This window comes from Sebastes fasciatus, chromosome 5, assembly GCF_043250625.1.
Source record: "Sebastes fasciatus isolate fSebFas1 chromosome 5, fSebFas1.pri, whole genome shotgun sequence".
Classification (NCBI taxonomy): Eukaryota; Metazoa; Chordata; class Actinopteri; order Perciformes; family Sebastidae; genus Sebastes; species Sebastes fasciatus.
The window spans coordinates 36,549,538-36,568,982 of record NC_133799.1 but is presented as its reverse complement, the minus strand read 5'-3'; the positions used below and the strand labels follow the sequence as shown (position 1 = coordinate 36,568,982).

Here is a 19,445-nt window from a genome sequence, read left to right as displayed (position 1 = left end):
CATCACAGTTTTACTGTGATATAGCATTTGACTCTTCCGTTTTATTTAGTAGCTAGAGGAGAACAGCCAAAGGCACTTTCTCTACTCAAAGAGCAAGAGTGTCAAGGAGTCAGCGTGGACAGATGGAGGGTAGAAGACATGAGATCTGAACCACTACATGCACATTCAAGAACAGATGGAAGTACAAAGTGCACTAATGGTAATCAGCGGTAGAAGAAGTGCTCAGACCCTTTACTTAATTAAAAGTAACAATACCACACTGTAAAAATACTCTGTTACACGTTAAAGTCCTGCATTCAAAATTCTACTTTTTTATTCTTATACACAAGATAATGACTTATTATTGTGTGCTACAAGATTAAAAAAGAAAAAAATTTTTTGGGGGGGACTTCACCGAGATGTGGGCCTGTAATATAGAACATTGTATCATAAATTGATCATATGTTTTGTTTGTAAAATCAAAGTAACTACAGCTGTAAAGTAAATGTAATGAAGAAAAAAGTACACTATTTGACTCAGATGTAGTGGAGTAGAAGCATAAAGTAGCATAAAATGGAAAAAACTCAAGTAAAGTACAAGTACCTCAAAATTGTACTTAAGTACATTAATTGAGTAAATGTACTTTCCACCACTGCTGGTAATAACACCAAACTCAGAAGGGGAAGCTGCCACCTGTTGGTAGAAAGAGTTTGCCACACATTAAACTGACAGTATTCTAACTGGGCTTTGATTAGTGTGTTCTCACTGGGAGAGAAAAACTATGAACAGGTCCACTGAATTCACATGATTTCTCAAAAAAAAAAAAAAGAATTCATATAGTTTGATCTTTGATTATACTTAATTGTTCATCAATTTCTAGTGCGAACACACTACAAACTCAGTTTTAACTATTTTTTTTGTCGGTTTCAGGGCTCCATAATGAAGTATGGGACATGGCCCTGGCATTACACCAATCTCAATGTATATAAGCATACGGTAAAATGCATTGAGGAAAATAGAAAATCGTGTGTGGATAAAATAAGGAATAGATCAATTATTACATATGTGCTGAGACAAAAAAAAAACGGAAAACTACTTGCTTGCTTGTATAAGATAGAATTAAATAACATTCAGTTTTGATTCCACTATTAACTGATTTGAGGTAAGGTATTTGAGGTTGGCCTCTGGTGTGAATCGGATGATCAACAATAAGTTCTATATTGTTGGATGAATTAAAAGCAGTAGAGAATAGGAGTCAATCAGTATTAAAATAGTGTGTTTCATTTTATGGCAGTGCAGGGATTTTACTACCTTTGTTAGAGCCGTGTTAGACATGTATGACAGAAGACAGTTTCAAGGTGGTATATACTGTATATACTATATTATATATACTGTATAATATATATATTAATTAATTATAAGTTAAGTTATAACTCAGACTGTACGCTCTGAGGCACTAAAGGACTTTTAGACTGAAACCACAAATGCTCAGGGACTTCTACCGGGGCACCATAGAGAGCCTCCTGACAGGCTGCTTCACCACCTGGTACAGCATCTGCACCAACGTGGACCGTAAGGCGCTGGGAAGGGTGGTGCGCTCGGCCCAACACATCACCGGGTGCGAGCTGCCCAGCCTGCAGGAGCTGTACACCCAGCGGTGCCTCAGGAAGTCCCTGAGGGTTAATAAGGACAACACACCCCCACAACAGCCTGTTCTCCCTCCTGCCCTCTGGTAGAAGATACAGGAAACATACAAATATATCTTATACTGTATATACTGTATATGTTCTTAATGTATATGTTCTTAATATGCCCTTGTACAAAGTATTTCCTTTTATAATTGTAATATAACTTATTATTTTAATGGAGCTTCCCAGCAAAAAGCATTTTCACACGATTGTACCCTCTATAACCGGCGTGACAATAAACATCTTGAATCTTGACTCTTGAATAAATTAAATGACATTGGGTCTGTTTTACCCTTCAGGCTTGCCGTAGTGTTGTTGTCCAACATTTAGCGCGAAGTTTAATACCAACCGGAAGCTGCACCGACGGGAGACTGGAGCAGCAGTTGCATGTTAAACTGCTATTATAACTCTTCTATGGCACTAACATCACTATATTTACTATAATAACTCGCTGGCAATACTTCTCAGTTAACTCAGTGGCCTACAGGTAGTGCTTTATAAAGTAAGAGCACAACAGGAGCACAGAGATGAAGCAGTTGGAGCCGCCAGCTGTCTCTGGGTAACTAGCAGTGAGTTAGAGTTACATGCTAATGTATCAACACTGCAGGTGAGGAGTCTCAACTCACAGCCACACCGAGGAAATAAGGAAAATGGTAAGCAAGCCGAATTATTGTTCTGTATTTCCATCATGCTTCAGACTGTATTCAGGTGTTGATTACCAATCTGCTGATCCTCTTCATATAAAATGATGATCCCAGAGGAGGAGTCTGGCTCCCAGTCAGGTCGCTAAACGGAAAGGAGGAGATTCCTGTGAAGATGAGGACTGGACATGTAGATCTGTAAGTACATTAGCATGACTACTAACGTTATACATTAAAAGATGATTAAAAGCTTCACTTAAATTCAGAGTTGACTGCAAAACAAGCCTATTGTTGCGTCCTCTGTATGGAGAGACCCGCACGCCAGACTCTGTGTATAAATGTGGCCATTAGGTGCTTTCTTGCTTATTGGCACATGCACAGACCTTTTTATGACATGTCTTCCAGATCTTCTGAACAGTAAGCCACCACTCTCCGATTCGGCATCATCTGAGTCACTTGTGTTTATTTCTAGAAAGAGTTACTTTTAGAGCTGAAGATTGAAATCACTCAACATATGTGCCATTATTTTCTACATTACAAAGCTTTTACATAATAGTCTAACATGTGTGATATGTGTCATTTCTGGAAAAGCAAGACACAATCAAATAGACAATTTGCTGGAGAATGGTACTAGATGTTTTCTACATAATATCAAGCTATAAGGGAAATGGTACATTTAGAGTGAGTGAAAAACCATAATGCTGAGTATCATGTCAGTGAGCATTGGTGTGCTTGGAGTTAAAAAGTGCATAATGCTTTTTCTCAGGAGAAAAGAAGAAAACGTGATAATGAGACGAAAGAAAGCCATATTTCCCCCTTCAGAAAGCCTCTGACACAGCTGAACCATCGGCCTGCGTGTATGGATGGTGACAAACATGTAAGCTTGTGTACTTAATCTTTGGGTACATTTGGTGTGTGAATACAGCGATGGTTCCAATTTGATGCCATAACCAGGCTGGCTTGTTTAAAATCCTTCCTACAGGAGGCATTTATTCGAAGTATCCTCTCCAAGCCATTTAAAATTCCTATTCCTAACTACACAGGTAACTATTTTCTGTCACTATGGCTTCTCTTTCATGTCTAGTACAGTAGGTAAAGAATTACTGAAACTGCTCTCTTGATGAATTACCCACAGGCCCGCTGGGAATCAGGGCACTTGGTCTAAAGCGTGCAGGAGTAAGGAAAGCACTTCACGATCCCTTTGCAGAAGATGCTTTGGTTCTTTATGAGCCCCCAACTCTGAGCGCTCATGACCTGATCAAAGCTGACAAGTAGGTTGAAAACACACAGGACTCTTCCTCTGTTAAATAATCTGTTACTTGATCTCCAGTGGAGAGGCCTGATTGTTAGTTAAAGCTGCACGAGCCAAGTTTGTACGTCATGTACTCCAAATAGGAGCTTTTTAAGTCCAGTTCTCTCCAGACACTGGTAAGGAGACAGTTCCACAATTAAGTATGCAGAAATTGCAGTATAGTTTGAAAAAGGGTTTGTGCAGTGCAGTCTTCTTGAATTATTAATTCTGATCAAATATATGGATGTGTAGACATAAACTGTGCCTTGTGCAGCTTTAAAGGACCAATATGTGATATATTTACTGTAATAAATGATAAAATGACCATGATATGTCATCAGAGGTTAAGGAAACATGCTGAATTGAAATACTGGCTTCTCCAACAACAATGCTACAGCCAGTATGTTCTACTTTGAAATTTCCATTCCGGTCCGGAACGTCTGTTTTTGTTTTGGCCGTTTTGCCACTGACCGTTTTAACACCCGTTGCCACATATGAAACAAATTGGCAATCAAACACAGCGTTCTGCAGCCATGGAAGCAAGCTAACAAACTGGATCAACAGAGATAACGTTAACGTTAGATTCTACCCGATCTGAAAAGCCTCGGCACATCTCTCTGTGGTCCGTGTGCAGCTGGTTATCAAGGCAGAGAGTATTTGAGACACACAGCTGATGAAGTGATTCTGACTACTGCTGGTGGTTAGAGGCTAACACCTTGATGCTAACACACGCTAACTGCTATTAGTCACACTGGAGGAGTGGACGGGCCACAGCTCCAATGTTCCTAGTTTGGGCTGCTGTTACCTATTTTAAACGCTAGCTCTCAGTCCTACATATTGCTTAACAATTGTTTCTTTAATAAAATGTACTGTTATTGCTATATCAGTTCTTGTAATAAAAAGAAACGTGTGATGTGTTCTTTGTTCTGTCCAGAGAGAAACTACCAGTCCATGTTGTTGTGGATCCAGTTTTAGGAAAAGTGCTCCGACCCCATCAGAGAGAGGTAAACCCAATATTCTTTTTTCCTTTGTATTGTATTGAGAAGTAAGTTCATTCTTGACCTTGGAAACAGTGGACTGACAAAACAAAGTTAAAGGAATAATTCAGGTGTTTCTCAGTGGGGTTGTATCAGGAACTTATCCATAGTCAGTGTATTACCTACAGTAGATGACAGTCGGCACACCCCAGCTTGGAGAAACAGACAGGAGTACCAGCACGGGAACAAAGCAATGTACTGCTGTGGACGGGGGCAGCAGCAAAATGTTCAAGTGTACTCTATATTTAGAATATATTGCCGGTTTACCTTGTCAGACAGCTCTTTCCGAGGGGAAACTTAAGCCGTTGTATCCATCTACGCTCTTGCCGAAACCACCAGACCTCTCAAACCTGTAATTTGACCTAACAGAACACAGGGTTGCTGTTCTACTGCTGCATTGATCAGTTTGTTTGTGCTATTGTGTGACTTTGGTAAATCCAAATTAACCAAAATCGCACAGTTCCCCGTTGGAAAAATAGACTGTGTAGCTGTCTCACGTCAAGTTAGACCGGCGAAAATATTCTAAATATAGCGTACACTGATATAGATTTTTTTTAGGTGTCTAAAAACATTTTGCTGCTACCCCTTTCCACAACAGCACATTGTTTTGGTTCAATGCGGTTCAAACGTCTGTCTGGTTCTCCAAACTAGGGGTGTGCCAACTGTCATCTACTGTAGGTAATACACCGACTATGGATAAGTATCTCGTTCAACCCCGCTTCAAAACACCCAAACTATCCCTTTAAGTAAAACTTTTTCTGGAGTTTTAAATCACTTTTTGCAGTCTTCATCTGTGAGATGTGAGGTGGACTATGAGAAGCAATTGAAAGCTCCAGAAAAAGCGAGTTAGCAGACCATAAGTAAAAAATCATTTTTTATTTTTGATTAAAAATGGATGTCTTTAATTTCTTCAGGGTGTGAAGTTCCTGTGGGAGTGTGTGACGGGAAGACGCATCTCAGAATCGTACGGCTGCATCATGGCTGATGAGATGGGCCTGGGGAAGACTTTGCAGTGTATCGCCCTCATCTGGACCCTGCTACGCCAAAGCCCCGATGCTAAGCCGGAGATAGACAAGGTCATTGTGGTTTCACCTTCCAGTCTGGTTCGCAACTGGTACAATGAAGTAGGGAAGTGGCTGGGAGGACGCGTCTCACCGACGGCCATCGACGGAGGATCAAAGGACGAGATCGATAGAAAATTAGGTAGGTTACATTTCCTCTATATCTCATCATGAGTACCCACAGCAACGTTCATGGACATCTGGTCATTTGATACCTCTCGTTGGTCGAGAGGAAACTTTAACCTCACTGTTGCACTAGAGTAAACACCAGAGTCAGCTGGAAGGAGGAGGGCCACAGACTCTTCCTCTTCTCATTCACTTCTGCTATTTGCTGAGGAGCCAAACTGGAATAATGTGTTGAAGACCACTTTATATACATTTTCAAACATCATACAGACATCCTAGGTAAATGCATCATTCACTAATCAGGCCATCGTCTGTGCCACATGTTCACCTTCTTTGCTTTACACATTGTGGCACCATCTTGTGGTTAAAGCCAAACAAATCAAACCAGCCAAAAGAATAAACTATATTTCCAGTGTCATTTCCAACATATTATATCAAGTGAAAATAATCAAATTTTAACTTGGCTTGTAAGTAATGCAGGATGACAAACGCTCCACCTGTACTAATCTTTGCTAAGGTGCTGGTAGAATCAATGAGTCCTAAAGATGATAGAAAAGATATCCGCACACTTAGATCTATGCAGTATTTCACTTTATTCTAAGCTTTTCGGTCTGTCAGACCTTCATCAGAGCATACATGTATGTATGAGGATATCTTTTCTATCAACTTAGCTTGTAAGAAAATACCTCAGCTCTCCACGCAGTGGGTTTAATTTATATATCACAAATGCTTCCCGTTTCAAAAGCAATAGATCCAGATGGCAACCTCTCCTATTCACTTTCTCTAATACCTTCATTATGCCTCATCGTCCCCACATGCATTAAGCCACATTAACAACCACTCAGGTGACTGTGTTCTATTGTATATAACATTTTTGTTATATTTGTTGAAATTCTCATTGCATCCCGACAGCAATCAATGAATCAAATGCTCTGACAAAAAAAAAGAAAAAAGATCTGGTATCTGTGGCTTTCACAGGACTGTAATGAGCCGATATTATCTCAAAATCTTTATCAGAGGAGCAAATTCTTCGCAATCTATAGAACTCCTTTTCGGAGAAGACCTTCTTTCATATGGAGGATGGAACCTGCCAAAATAAATAAATAAATGACTTGATAAATAAATAAATATGTTACTAAATATTATTGAAAATAAATTTATGATTTTTGATAAAATGTGACATAAATTTATATTTCTGTTTTAATTTGCTTCTTTATCCTTATTTATTTACTCTTCTTTTACATTTTCCTTTTTATTTTTTATGTATTTATTTTTTAAAGTATTTATCTATTTTTGCATTTATTTTTATTTATTTATTTTAAATTTTTAAATGTATTAACTTATTTTTACCTTTTTTTATATATTTATTTATTTTTTCATTTATTTTTTATTTATTTATATTTATTTTTAAATGTATGTATTTATGCACTTATTTATTTATTTCTGCGGCTCGTTACAGTCCTGTGACAGCCACAGATACCACAGATTTGTTTTGTCAGAGCAGTTCATTTATTGATTACTGTTTTCCCTTTGCGTTTCAGCCCTTATTTATTTCCCCAAACTTCTTTATTTCTGTATTTTTTTTATACATTTCTTAATGCATTTCTACCTCATTATACAAATGAGGGGGCTGTCACTCAACGTGTGTCATGGGGTAAATGCAAAAATAAATAAATAATTTCAAATGAATTAATTAATGTTTTGTTTTGGCAGGTTCCATCCTCAGTGGTCTTGGATGAAAAATGACTGCAGTAAAGAGTGCTCCTATCAGTGTGCTCAGTGAAAATAGTCTAAATGTCAGGGTCAGAAAAACCATTAGGAATCATCATATCCTTTTGGATAGTTTTTGTCTAATCTTTCAGTATATGTGGTCAGACACACACGTGTCTTTTAAAGCTGCACTAATTAATAATTTTTTAACCTCAATGTAAAATATATCCTTTTGAAAATATTGGAGGTTATTAATTCTCTGCTTATTAATCGGTTTGTTTTCTATGATTTCTAGTGAACTTCATGTCTCAGCACGGTTTGAGAGTACCAACCCCGATCCTCATCATTTCATATGAGACATTTCGACTGCACGCCGGGGTTCTGCACAAGGGCAAAGTTGGACTGGTTATCTGTGATGAGGTATTTCACCTCATCCGTTATACTTCAGAGTTGTTGAGGATTGTTGACACAATGATGTAATATTAATAGTCGTGCGTGCTGTAGGGTCATCGGCTGAAGAACTCCGACAACCAGACATACCAGGCCCTAAATGCAATGAGTGCCCAGAGGAGAGTGCTGATATCAGGCACTCCCATCCAGAACGACCTGCTGGAGTACTTCAGCCTGGTCCATTTTGTTAATGCTGGGATCCTTGGTAAGTAGCTCCACACGCACCAAATGGCTAAAACACATTTGGGTTATTTCCCTTTATTTGTTTGTTGTTTGCACCTCGATGGCAGGTACCGCCCAGGAGTTTAAAAAGCGATTTGAGCTTCCCATCCTCAAGGGTCGAGATGCCGATGCTAGTGATAAAGACCGACAGACTGGAGAGGGGAAACTCAAGGAGCTGATCAGCATCGTCAACAGGTGACCTCAAAGCACATATGCAGGGTGTTTTTATTTCTTATTTCATTTTCTTAAAAAAAAAAAAAAAGCTTTCCTTTTTTTTGCTTTCCTTTTTCTTTGTATTTTTTTTTCATATTTCATATTAATATATTTTACTTTTTCTATCACTTTATTCATAGGATGTTTTGCATAAACAAGAAACAAACAAACAAAGTAGACATGACCTACTAACACCAGCGAAAAAGCAAACCTAGCCCACTGGAGTTCTCAGACCTGCAAACTCAATACCAAAACCATCTGGGCCCGAGCTCTTACCACTATGCATCAATCTAATGTGGAGCTTTTCCATTGGCACTTCTGGCCGCGCCGAGTCAAATATCAATGTAGTATAAAATTCCATATTCCAGATAAAAGATTTTAATCATAGAACCTGCTCCTACTCTAGACTGGTACAGATTATTGGTTGATACATTGACATATCACTAAAACGTATCATCAAATGTTTTTTTCTTTCTTTCTGTGTAATACTGACCATGTTCTGCCCCAACAGGTGCTTGATAAGGAGAACATCGGATATCTTGTCTAAATATCTTCCTGTGAAAATCGAGCAGGTTGTGTGTTGCAGGTACGTTGATTCATTTGGTTTCTGGTGAGAGAAGTTTGAGAAGAGGTTGATGTAAAATAGATGAATTTTTCAGATGTTTGTCTCCTGTTAAATTGTTGGTTGCTGGCATGAAAATAGATTTCATACATAAGTCTGAGTTTCAGAACCAATACCAAGAATATACTATTTCAATCCCTTACTTTGAGTAGAAAGTAATGTTTTTTAAACCAAAAACCTTTTGTTTATTTACCAAGTTCAGCCAGATTTCTCAAATACATTTGTTTTATAATGCGGTTTCAAGACAAACATGCTAACAAGACCTTTTTAAATTTAGATGAAGCTTGATCTAAATCAGTAACTATGGCTACACACACATCTCAGCCGGTTCTCAAAAAGTATTGAGCGCATCCATATTAGGGCTGTCACAGTTAACACGATGATAACGCGTTAACGCAAATTCATTTTAACGCCACTAATTTCTTTAACGCATTTATGCAATTTGCGGTTTTTAGGTTGTAGCGGGCTCAGTTTTAAAGGTAGAGTGAATTTGAAAAGTAATTGTGTTTTTTTTTTTTTTATACAGACGTAGGCAAAATTGTTGGTACTCTTCCGTTAAAGAAAGAAAACCCCACAATGGTCACTGAAATAACTTGAAACTGACAAAAGTAATAATAAATAAAAATTTACTGAAAATTAACTAATGAAAATCAGACATTGCTTTTGAATTGTGGTTCAACAGAATCATTTTAAAAAACAAACTGATGAAACTGGCCTAGACAAAAATGATGGTAGCCCTAGAAAAGATTGAAAATAATTTGACCATAGGGACATATTAAACTAAGGTGTGTCCTGTAAATAGCATCACAGGTATCTTCAAACTTGTAATCAGTCAGTCTGCCTATTTAAAGGGTGAAAAGTAGTCACTGTGCTGTTTGGTATCATGGTGTGTCACTGAACATGGACCACAGAAAGCTAAGGAGAGAGTTGTCTCAGGAGATCAGAAAGAACATTATAGACCTTCATGTTAAAGGTAAAGGCTATAAGACCATCTCCAAGCAGCCTGATGTTCCTGTGACTACAGCTGCTCATATTATTCAGAAGTTTAAGGTCCATGGGACTGTAGCCAACCTCCCTGGACGTGGCCGCAAGAGGAAAATTGATGACAAATCGAAGAGACGGATAATACGAATGGTAACCAAAGAGCCCAGAACAACTTCCAAAGAGATTAGAGGTGAACTCCAAGGTCAAGGTACATCAGTGTCCGATCGCACCATCCGTCACTGTTTGAGCCAAAGTGGACTTAATGGAAGACGACCCAGGAGGACACCAAATCATAAAAAAGCGAGACTGGAATTTGCCAAAATTCATATTGACAAACCACAAAGCTTCTGGGAGAATGTCCTTTGGACAGATGAGACAAAACTGGAGCTTTTTGGCAAGTCACATCAGCTCTATGTTCACAGATGCAAAAATGAAGCATACAAAGAAAAGAACACTGTACCTAATGTGAAACATGGAGGAGGCTCGGTTATGTTATGGGGCTGCTTTGTTGCATCTGGCACAGGGTGTCTTGAATCTGTGCAGGGTACAATGAAATCTGAAGACTATCAAGGCATTCTGGAGCGATATGTGCTGCCCAGTGTCAGAAAGTTTGGTCTCAGTTGCAGGTCATGGGTCCTCCAACAGGATAATGACCCAAAACACAGCTAAAAACACCCAAGAATGGCTAAGAACTAAACATTGGACTATTCTGAAGTGGCCTTCTATGAGCCCTGATCTAAATCCTATTGAACATCTGTGGAAGGAGCTGAAACATGCAGTCTGGAGAAGGCACCCTTCAAACCTGAGACAGCTGGAGCAGTTTGCTCACAAGGAGTGGGCCAAAATACCTGTCGACAGGTGCAGAAGTCTCATTGAGAGTTACAGAAATCACTTGTTTGCAGTGATTGCCTCAAAAGGTTGTGCAACTAAATATTAAGTTAAGAGTACCATCATTTTTGTCCAGGCCAGTTTCATTAGTTTGTTTTTTAAAATGATTCTGTTGAACCAAAATTCAAAAACAATGTCTCATTTTCATTAGTTAATTTTCAATACATTTTTATTTATTATTACTTTTCTCAGTTTCAAGTTATTTCAGTGACCTTTGTGGGTTTTTCTTTCTTTAACGGAAGAGTACCAACAATTTTGCCTACGTCTGTAAATACTTATGTTTTTTTAGTCAATGACCACCTGGCTAAAACTAATGCAGTCTAATACAACAGCCCAGCAAGAAATCCTCGCTTAGTGAAGGTTATAATGTTTTAAATGAGGCTGTCAAAGTTAACGCGACAATAACGAGTTAACGCAAATTAGTTTTAACACCACTAATTTATTTAACGCATTAACGCAACTTGCAGTTTTAAAGCTATAGTGAAGATAATGGCACCATAGAAACTATAAAACCTAAAGAATCCATCGGTACCAACCATGTCATACTGGCTTGTCACGAAGGAGGTTAAATAACGCTCCAAACTTACAGTAAATTTTGGCGAGGAAAAACTGGCATAGCCATTTTCAAAGGGGTCCCTTAATCTCTGAGTCAGAGAGACCTCTAAATGGGTTCTATGGGTACACACGAGTCTCCAAGTCAGTCAAGTCAGCACACTGACACACTGACAGCTGTTGTTGCCTGTTGGGCTGCAGTTTGCCATGTTATGATTGGAGCATATTGTTTTATGCTAAATGTAGTACCTGTGAGGGTTTCTGGACAATATCTGTCATTGTTTTGTGTTGTTAATTGATTTCCAATAATACATATATACATACATTTGCATAAAGGAGCATATTTGTCCACTCCCATGTTGATAAGAGTATTGAATACTAGAAAAATCTCCCTTTAAGGTACATTTAGAACAGATAAAATAATTTGCGATTAATCGTGATTAAATATTTGAATCATTTGACAGCCCTAATCTATATACAACTCTACTCTCAATGTAATACTATGTCATATTTTTCTATAATATTGAAGAATTTCATTTAAATATGTAGAAACCATAGAAATAGAATAGGAGTAGAACTGACATTGAACTGTTTTCTGTGGTCATTTGACTAGTACAAATGAAAATGGCAATTGTTGTTAGTTGCTATGGTGACAACACACATCAGTGGGGCCGTAAAGTGTGGTCCCAACTCGGCGGTAGCTTGTCCTTCTCCGGAGCGGCGGGGAGTGAGGTGGAGGCCCATTGTTCAGAATCATTTTCTGTAACCAGCATTAAAGCATGGTGGAATTAGCAAGCTAGCTACCTAGCCAGCTGTCCGCTAGTTAGCTAGCTAGCTTGCTAATTCCACCATGCTTTAATGCTGGTTACAGAAAATGGGCCAAACAAAGTTGTCACTCATCTGGTGATAGCCCTGTGCTTTCCTACGCTGTGACAAGAGTGTGTGGATGAAGCATTAAGTTGTTAAATTGAACTCATGTCCTCTGGCTCTCTATGCTTCGTAAGGTTACCACTCCACTGCTCGTTTTAGTCGTTAGTACAAAACCTCAGTGAGTCTGCGACCTTCTGTAAGTCTGTTTAGTTTATACAGAAGTTAGCCCGCTACAACGATCGCAATGGCAACGGTAAATATAAAAATGGCCGCCGCTCTGAACATCCTGCTACGTTGATTTGAATGGGAATGTCTGTTCTGCTCCTATTCTATTTCTATGGTAGAACCATAATGGCTGTTTCCCTGTAGGCTGACTCCTCTGCAGTCGGAGCTCTATAAACACTTCCTGAGGCAGGCGAAACCCATTGAGACATTACAAGAGGGCAAAATAGGTGTCTCCTCCCTGTCTTCCATCACATCACTCAAGAAACTCTGCAATCGTAAGTGCTTAAACCAAATGTAACACACTCTGTCAAATGTTGCATCCGTGAACATTATAGTGACACACACAGAAAGACTGTCTTCTCGCTCTTTGAAGCAGTTGTAAAGTTCACTCAAATACAGGCCCGAATGTAAAAGTAAGAACAGAGGAAACCGAGGTGGTCCTTTTATGGCATAAGCCATAAAGTATCCATATGCTTATTTAGTAGAAATACTAACCAGTGTTCTGTGTCCCAGACCCGGCTCTCATCCATGAGAAGTGTGTGGAGAGAGCGGAGGGCTTTGAGGGGGCGCTGGATCTGTTTCCACCTGGCTACTGCACTAAAGCTGTGGAGCCTCAGCTCTCAGGTAAGAACATGTCAAAGACAGCTCAGTACACCTCTGATGGTGTTAAAGTAATACAGATATACTACAGCCTGATAGCTCCTGCTGACTCACTTTCTACATAACAAAGTTTGAATTGACTCGGTCTAATGCTTGTTCACACTACAAGACCTTCAGAGTCGTCAGATCGCTTTACTGTTCACAAACTACACGGAAGCACCAAAACCGCAAAGTTCTATCTTGTGAAGCCCGTCTGTTAAACAGTGTTAACTCTTCCTGCTTCAGCCTCGGACCGTGGTCAGAAGACACAGAGGAGACCGTAGCTTTGGTCTCCAAGGCCGGAGTCTCTGCTGTACTCTGCTCCTCTGCCTGCCTTCACTCACACACCGTTCTCGTTCTCACTCGCTCTCTCGCTCCACCTCTCACGTGCAAGCGTACACACTACACACTGCAGAAGAGTTAGTTTAGCTCTGAGAATATCTAGTGAATGTACAGTGGACGTTTGTGCAGAAATAACTGCTGCAGCTCCTCCAGACCAACAGAGGTTTCCCGTGTCTTGTGAAGTGACGGGGCTCCGCAGAGAGAAACGTTATCGTCCCCGACCAAAACTCTGGTGTCTCCCCTGTTCCTTCTGACCGCGGTCGGGAGGCTGAAGCAGGAAACACAGTATCAGCATCGATTCATGGAGAAACCTTTGTTTGTCGCCTCACTGTTTTGAGCGATGCTCGTTCATGTCTATGTAGAGCGAGTGCGAGCAACAGGACGCTGACAGGACTCGTTGACCTAACGGCCACAGGTGGTGCTGTTAACAAGCAATTTCTGATTCTTACATAGAGTCCCTTTAACTATAAACAATATTCTTATAATAACGACGTATCACATGACTACTTGTATGTGAAGGGTGTCGCCCATAGTGACAATTATTACTAACTCTGCAGTTCCCCTCAGCTCTATGGAGCTTTTTAGTGTTTTTCAGCTCGTGGAAACTTTACTCTTTTGGTTCTGTCTCAGCACTCTCATCAGTCTTGTTCCCAGCAGCAGCAGATGTTTACAGTGAAAAAGCTCTAACAAACCCATTGTACATTAGGGGTGGGAAAAAAATCTATTCACCTATGTATCGCGATTATTATTTTTTTCTACGATTTTGAAATAGATTTTTTAATGCCAGAATCGATATTATTTGCTTCATTTGAGTCTATGCGTCTATATCTGTTCCGTATCCGTCTAAACAAAAACAAACCACAACGAGCCGAAACGACAAAGCAGAAAACGTTGGAGGGTCGGCGTGGATACGACCTGCACCCTCACATGTTAAATCCAGCGTGGTAAACACTACACATCCAGTAAAGGATGGAAACACTTTGGGTTTAACACATTGCAGGAAAAGCAGAGCTAGACAGAGCAGAGCTAAAGCTGCATGCTAACTCTGTCACGGACAGGAAACGTTATCGTATCGAGGTAATGTTGCGGTCAAGCCGGCCGTCACTCTCATCTCTGTGATCAAACGCTACAACTGTAGAGCACCCATATACTGACATTTCTGTTAAATGCATTCAAACGGCCCCGATGGAGCTGACCATGGATGGATAAAGAGAACGGAGCTGACGGGAGAGCTAGAGATGCACTTGGCGAAGTTAGTGGAAGTAGACATGTGTGATTACATCTGGTTTTCAAAATAAGGTTTTAACAAAGGGAACTGTATAAACAAAATACATCTATGGAAATAAGACTGATGGATTATATTCACCAGAACTATAAAACATTACATGTCTCTTATAAATTAAAAAGAAAATATCACTAATTTGTGAGGGAAATGTCTTTATTCTTTGATTTTTGGGTTGCATGAAAAAATGGACTAAATAATGCCTGACAATGATCCTGATATATTTGACTTCAGGACATCTCTGACTACATACATGCTGAAAATCAAACATTTTTACTGGATTTATTTAGATATTTTCCAAAGAAGAAGTGTATGATTCAACTTTTTCCCATGGTCTAGTGTTAAAAAAGTAATATCGAATTGCAATACTGAAAAATGGCAATACATATCGAATCGGCACCCAAGTATCGTGAAAGGTATATCGTTCCAGCCCTACTGTACAGTACCTGCCCAGCACCAATCAGCTGTTAGAGACTAGCTGGTAAACATACAGTAGTGGAGCATTCAGCAGCTAAAGAGACAGATATGTTTCTCAGGAGTTGATAAAGACCAAAAAGGGAGCTATTCAGTTCTCTAACATGAAGTGAATAAAGTGTTTCATCTTTCTGTTTATGGGTGAGAACTTGTTTCCTTTGTTCCAGGGAAAATGCTGGTTCTTGACTACATTCTGGCAATGACGAGGACTACAACTAGTGACAAGGTGGTGCTCGTCTCCAACTACACTCAAACACTGGACCTCTTTGAAAAGCTGTGCAGATCTAGAAGGTGCTTTTTGGGAAACATTTTATAGTGTCTGTGTTATATGATTTGACAGTTAAAGTGAGCAGCAACCCTCCTCTTGGTCTTTTACAGATACCTCTATGTTCGACTGGATGGCACAATGTCCATCAAGAAAAGGGCCAAGATCGTAGAAAAATTCAACAGTCCATCTGTGAGTCAGAAACTCTGTTTTAAACCACACTTGAACATTTGAAAAGCAGTTGAACAACATCTGAATCCATCTGTTTCTCAGAGTCCAGAGTTCATCTTCATGCTGAGCAGCAAGGCAGGTGGATGCGGCCTGAATCTGATTGGTGCTAATCGCTTGGTGATGTTCGATCCTGACTGGAACCCAGCCAATGACGAGCAGGCGATGGCACGGGTGTGGAGAGACGGCCAGAAGAAGACCTGCTACATCTACAGACTGCTCTCTGTAAGTTCAGCACGGCTCACAAGATGCACACATAACACAGAACAGATCATCACTGCTGCGTAGATATGTGTGAGATCTGGTCAGAATTCTAGTTTAAAACAGTAAGAAAATTAGCTAATATTATCAATGGGATACACTGTTGACATTATGTCTGTCAGACATAGATGTCTCTATATCGTGTTTCAGAGATATCTACTGAATTGAACTTGCTAACCAGCTAGCCTCGGCCCGTCCTGTCTTGTAATACCACTTGTACGTCGAGAGGCGATAGTGAGTCACTGTAGCGTCCAGTCTGCTCTCAGTCCATCATGAGAGGATGAAGAAGTAGAGCTGCCCCGAGGGCTTGTCTATCACGTTGAAGGTACAGGGTCCATGTACGTTCTTCTCCAAAGTGGCAGAAACGAGAAAATGTGTTTTTGTGTCGAACTCCCCGTCACCATCAGACTACTTCTCTCGGAGGAGAGTGAGGTGGTGGCTCCGAGAGAGTGCAAACCCCAGCCGCTGGGAGTCTGGCTGAATTCAAGCTAACTGCTAACTTAATGTTGGTCTCCCGGTCTCCTCCCGGCGATGTAGTCTCCTGGTGGCGAGGAGGACGAAATGAAAATCCGAGTCTTTTTTTTCCGTTTCTGCCACTTTGGATTTAATTCAATAAACAAACAAAACGTCAAAACGTACATGGAGCGTACAGCCGGTTAGTGTCACAGTAAACACACAGATGGCTAACATAAACTACAGGCCGACGCCAGATATTACACATTGCACCTTTAATGTCTATTTTAGGTTTTAAAGGAACATTGTGTAGGATTTCAGGGAATCTATTAGCAGAAATATAATATTCATTATCTGTTTTCATTAGTGTATAATCACCTGAAACTAAGAATGGTTGTGTTTCCGTTAGCTTAGAATGAGCCCTTCATATCTACATAGGGAGCTGGTCCTCTTCGCGCAGTCCACCATGTTGCTCCTCCATGTTTCGACAGCAGCCCAGAACGGACAAACCAAACTCTGGCTCTAGAAGAGCCTTTTGCATCTTTATTTTATTTGTTACCAGTTCTCCGACACACTTGGAAAGGGAGGAGTGAGCGTATGGATATTCAGTTTGTTGCAATCTGCAACCTCACCACTAGATGCCACTAAATCCTACACACTGGGCCTTTAAGTAATACGCAGCAGTATTTTCACATACTGTAGATAAATGACTTTTTTTCTACTGATTTAATTATTCAACAAAGTTCAAGAGCACGTAATCGATGTGTCAGAGCAGCAGGGAGCTGTCGAAAGCTGCAGACTGCTGGTACTTAGTTTCCACGTTTGACTTTTGTGTTTGTGTGCTGACAGACGGGGACGATCGAGGAGAAGATCCTGCAGAGGCAGGCCCACAAGAAAGCCCTGAGCAGCTGTGTGGTGGATGAGGAACAGGACGTGGAGCGCCACTTCTCTCTGGGCGAACTCCGAGAACTCTTCATTCTCAACGAGGAGACCACCAGCGACACACATGACAGGTAAACTGTACTGAAACCCTGAATCATACGAAATATGTGATTTAATATACTGGTATGCTGGTATACTGATATTACTGATGGATGACCCTGACTGACTCTTATAGTTTAATTTGATTTTAGTAAGTAAATTAAAAATTACCAATACTTGTAATGAGATACAGATTCAATCTCAGAGCCCTGAAAACTGGTGACAGGTGGGAGGTTCAATGGCTTAGATTTAGCATTTGAAAACTGCATGAGTTTTGTTTCGTCAGCATTTAATACAAGTTTGAGGTCACACAGGGTGCTTTGTACAGTATTAAAAGCAAGCTGGAGCTGACAGAGAGCCTGCTCATAATGTATGGAATGTATTCTGTGTTGTTAGGTTTCGCTGTCGCCGCTGTGTGAATGGCAGGGAGGTTCGGCCTCCTGCAGATGACTCTGACTGTACCAGTGACCTTTCCCAGTGGAACCACTGCTTCGACAAGAAGGGCCTGAGGGACCAAGTGTTGAAAGCCTCATGGGACGCCGCCGTCTCCTTCGTCTTCCACCAGCGTTCTCACGAGGACCAGAAGGGTGTCGTATAGCAGGAGGAACTCAACAGACTTTCTATCACACAAATACTGTATATCCTGATATTTATTTGTTATTCTGTGTTTTTGTTGTATTTTTTATTAAAACTGAAAAAAGGTAAAGGAGAATGATTGGTTATCTATCCATCATGAATGCAGTCACATAAATATAATTGCATTTAACAGGATTGGGGCAAAACATGTTGACACTGGTACTGGATTTGCCAGTTGTGACCTGTATATGTCGAACTGTGGGGCAGTGTGCCCAGCTCACTGTGTTGTGTGGAGGTAGAGGGGAACTGTCGTCTTCTTCTCATCCGTCTGTTTGAGGGTTTAGTTTGCCCATCTGAAAGCAGCACAATGCAGTACATTCAAGTACGTCATAGTAGCGACTGGTTGCGCCATTGTAAGGAAGAAGCTCACATGCTGGCTCTTCACACTCTCTAATGCTGATATATGATTTTTAAAATCAGATGTAAATGTTAAAGCCTGGTAGGATTTTTCATTTTTCATTGCTACTGCATCAGCTCATCCAACACAGATTGTTCAACAATAGAAAGTACTACAAAACAATTGTACCATAACTGATGGGCAGCAGCTGTCACAGGTAACAGGTCGTGCATTAATTGCAGGGTTTGTGTCCTCCTCCTGTCCGCATGTCGAAGTGCCCTTGACACCCCAAGTTGCTTCTGTGTGTGAGTGTGAGTGTGTGAGAGGCAAAATTGTAAAGCATTTTGTCCATTAAGGTAGAAAACTGCTATATAAGTGCAGCTCCATTTAACATCATCATCATCAGTGTCTCAATAAAACCTTGAAATGATATGCTGTGTTTACTGAATTCATCCATCAAATGGGATACAGCAACAGCATATTCCTTTTTCCATCCAAGTTCCCAAACTCAATGATTTCCGATCAGTCAGAATAGACCTGTTGTTCCACACTGTATTGTGTGGTGCCAAATTTAGTTTGCCTAATACATTTGAATAAAGGAGAACATGCTGGTGGAAATCGGATTTCCATGCAATTTCCATAATTCATAATCACATCGCAATAAAACATAAATTCCTCCTAATTGATTTTTTATATATATATATTGCACCAGGGATGCTAAACCAAGAGGAGTCTTCATGCAGAGCAAAATAATTTCAATTTGAGAACAACATTCATAACATATATCTATTTTCTTCCACACTCTTAACCCATATCAGCTCTCCTAATGTAATAACATTTATTCTTCCACATAAAATTGAAATTCATATTGTTTATTAATCGAGTCACTTTGCCCGAAATGTCTAATGAAGAAGCGGGATCAACAGCTCTTGATAAAGGGATGGAACAGCCTCGTTAAGCCTGGAGTGAGAGACGCAGGCTGGTGACG

At 40.1% G+C, this 19,445-nt stretch overlaps 1 protein-coding gene across 1 annotated transcript; it reads left to right on the top strand.

Annotated features, from left to right (window-relative positions):
• The first annotated feature begins 1,967 nt into the window (after positions 1–1,967).
• rad54l (RAD54 like) lies at positions 1,968–18,887 on the top strand. The gene is made up of 18 exons (XM_074636912.1): positions 1,968–2,320; positions 2,426–2,506; positions 3,075–3,185; positions 3,291–3,351; positions 3,444–3,579; positions 4,534–4,603; positions 5,551–5,839; positions 7,829–7,953; positions 8,038–8,188; positions 8,274–8,400; positions 8,930–9,004; positions 12,704–12,834; positions 13,073–13,183; positions 15,464–15,587; positions 15,675–15,753; positions 15,835–16,014; positions 17,353–17,516; positions 17,881–18,887. The coding sequence occupies exons 1-18, from the start codon at positions 2,318–2,320 to the stop codon at positions 18,080–18,082; spliced, it is 2,220 nt and encodes a 739-aa protein (XP_074493013.1). The 5' UTR covers positions 1,968–2,317; the 3' UTR covers positions 18,083–18,887.
• The last annotated feature ends 558 nt before the right edge of the window (positions 18,888–19,445 follow it).

What these genes read in the sequence shown, in the direction of transcription:
- rad54l (XM_074636912.1), top strand. An exon ending in TCCTATTCCTAACTACACAG is followed by an intron (nt 3,352 to 3,443) that starts GTAACTATTTTC and finishes AATTACCCACAG; the next exon opens with GCCCGCTGGGAATCAGGGCA. An exon ending in TGTTAATGCTGGGATCCTTG is followed by an intron (nt 8,189 to 8,273) that starts GTAAGTAGCTCC and finishes CCTCGATGGCAG; the next exon opens with GTACCGCCCAGGAGTTTAAA.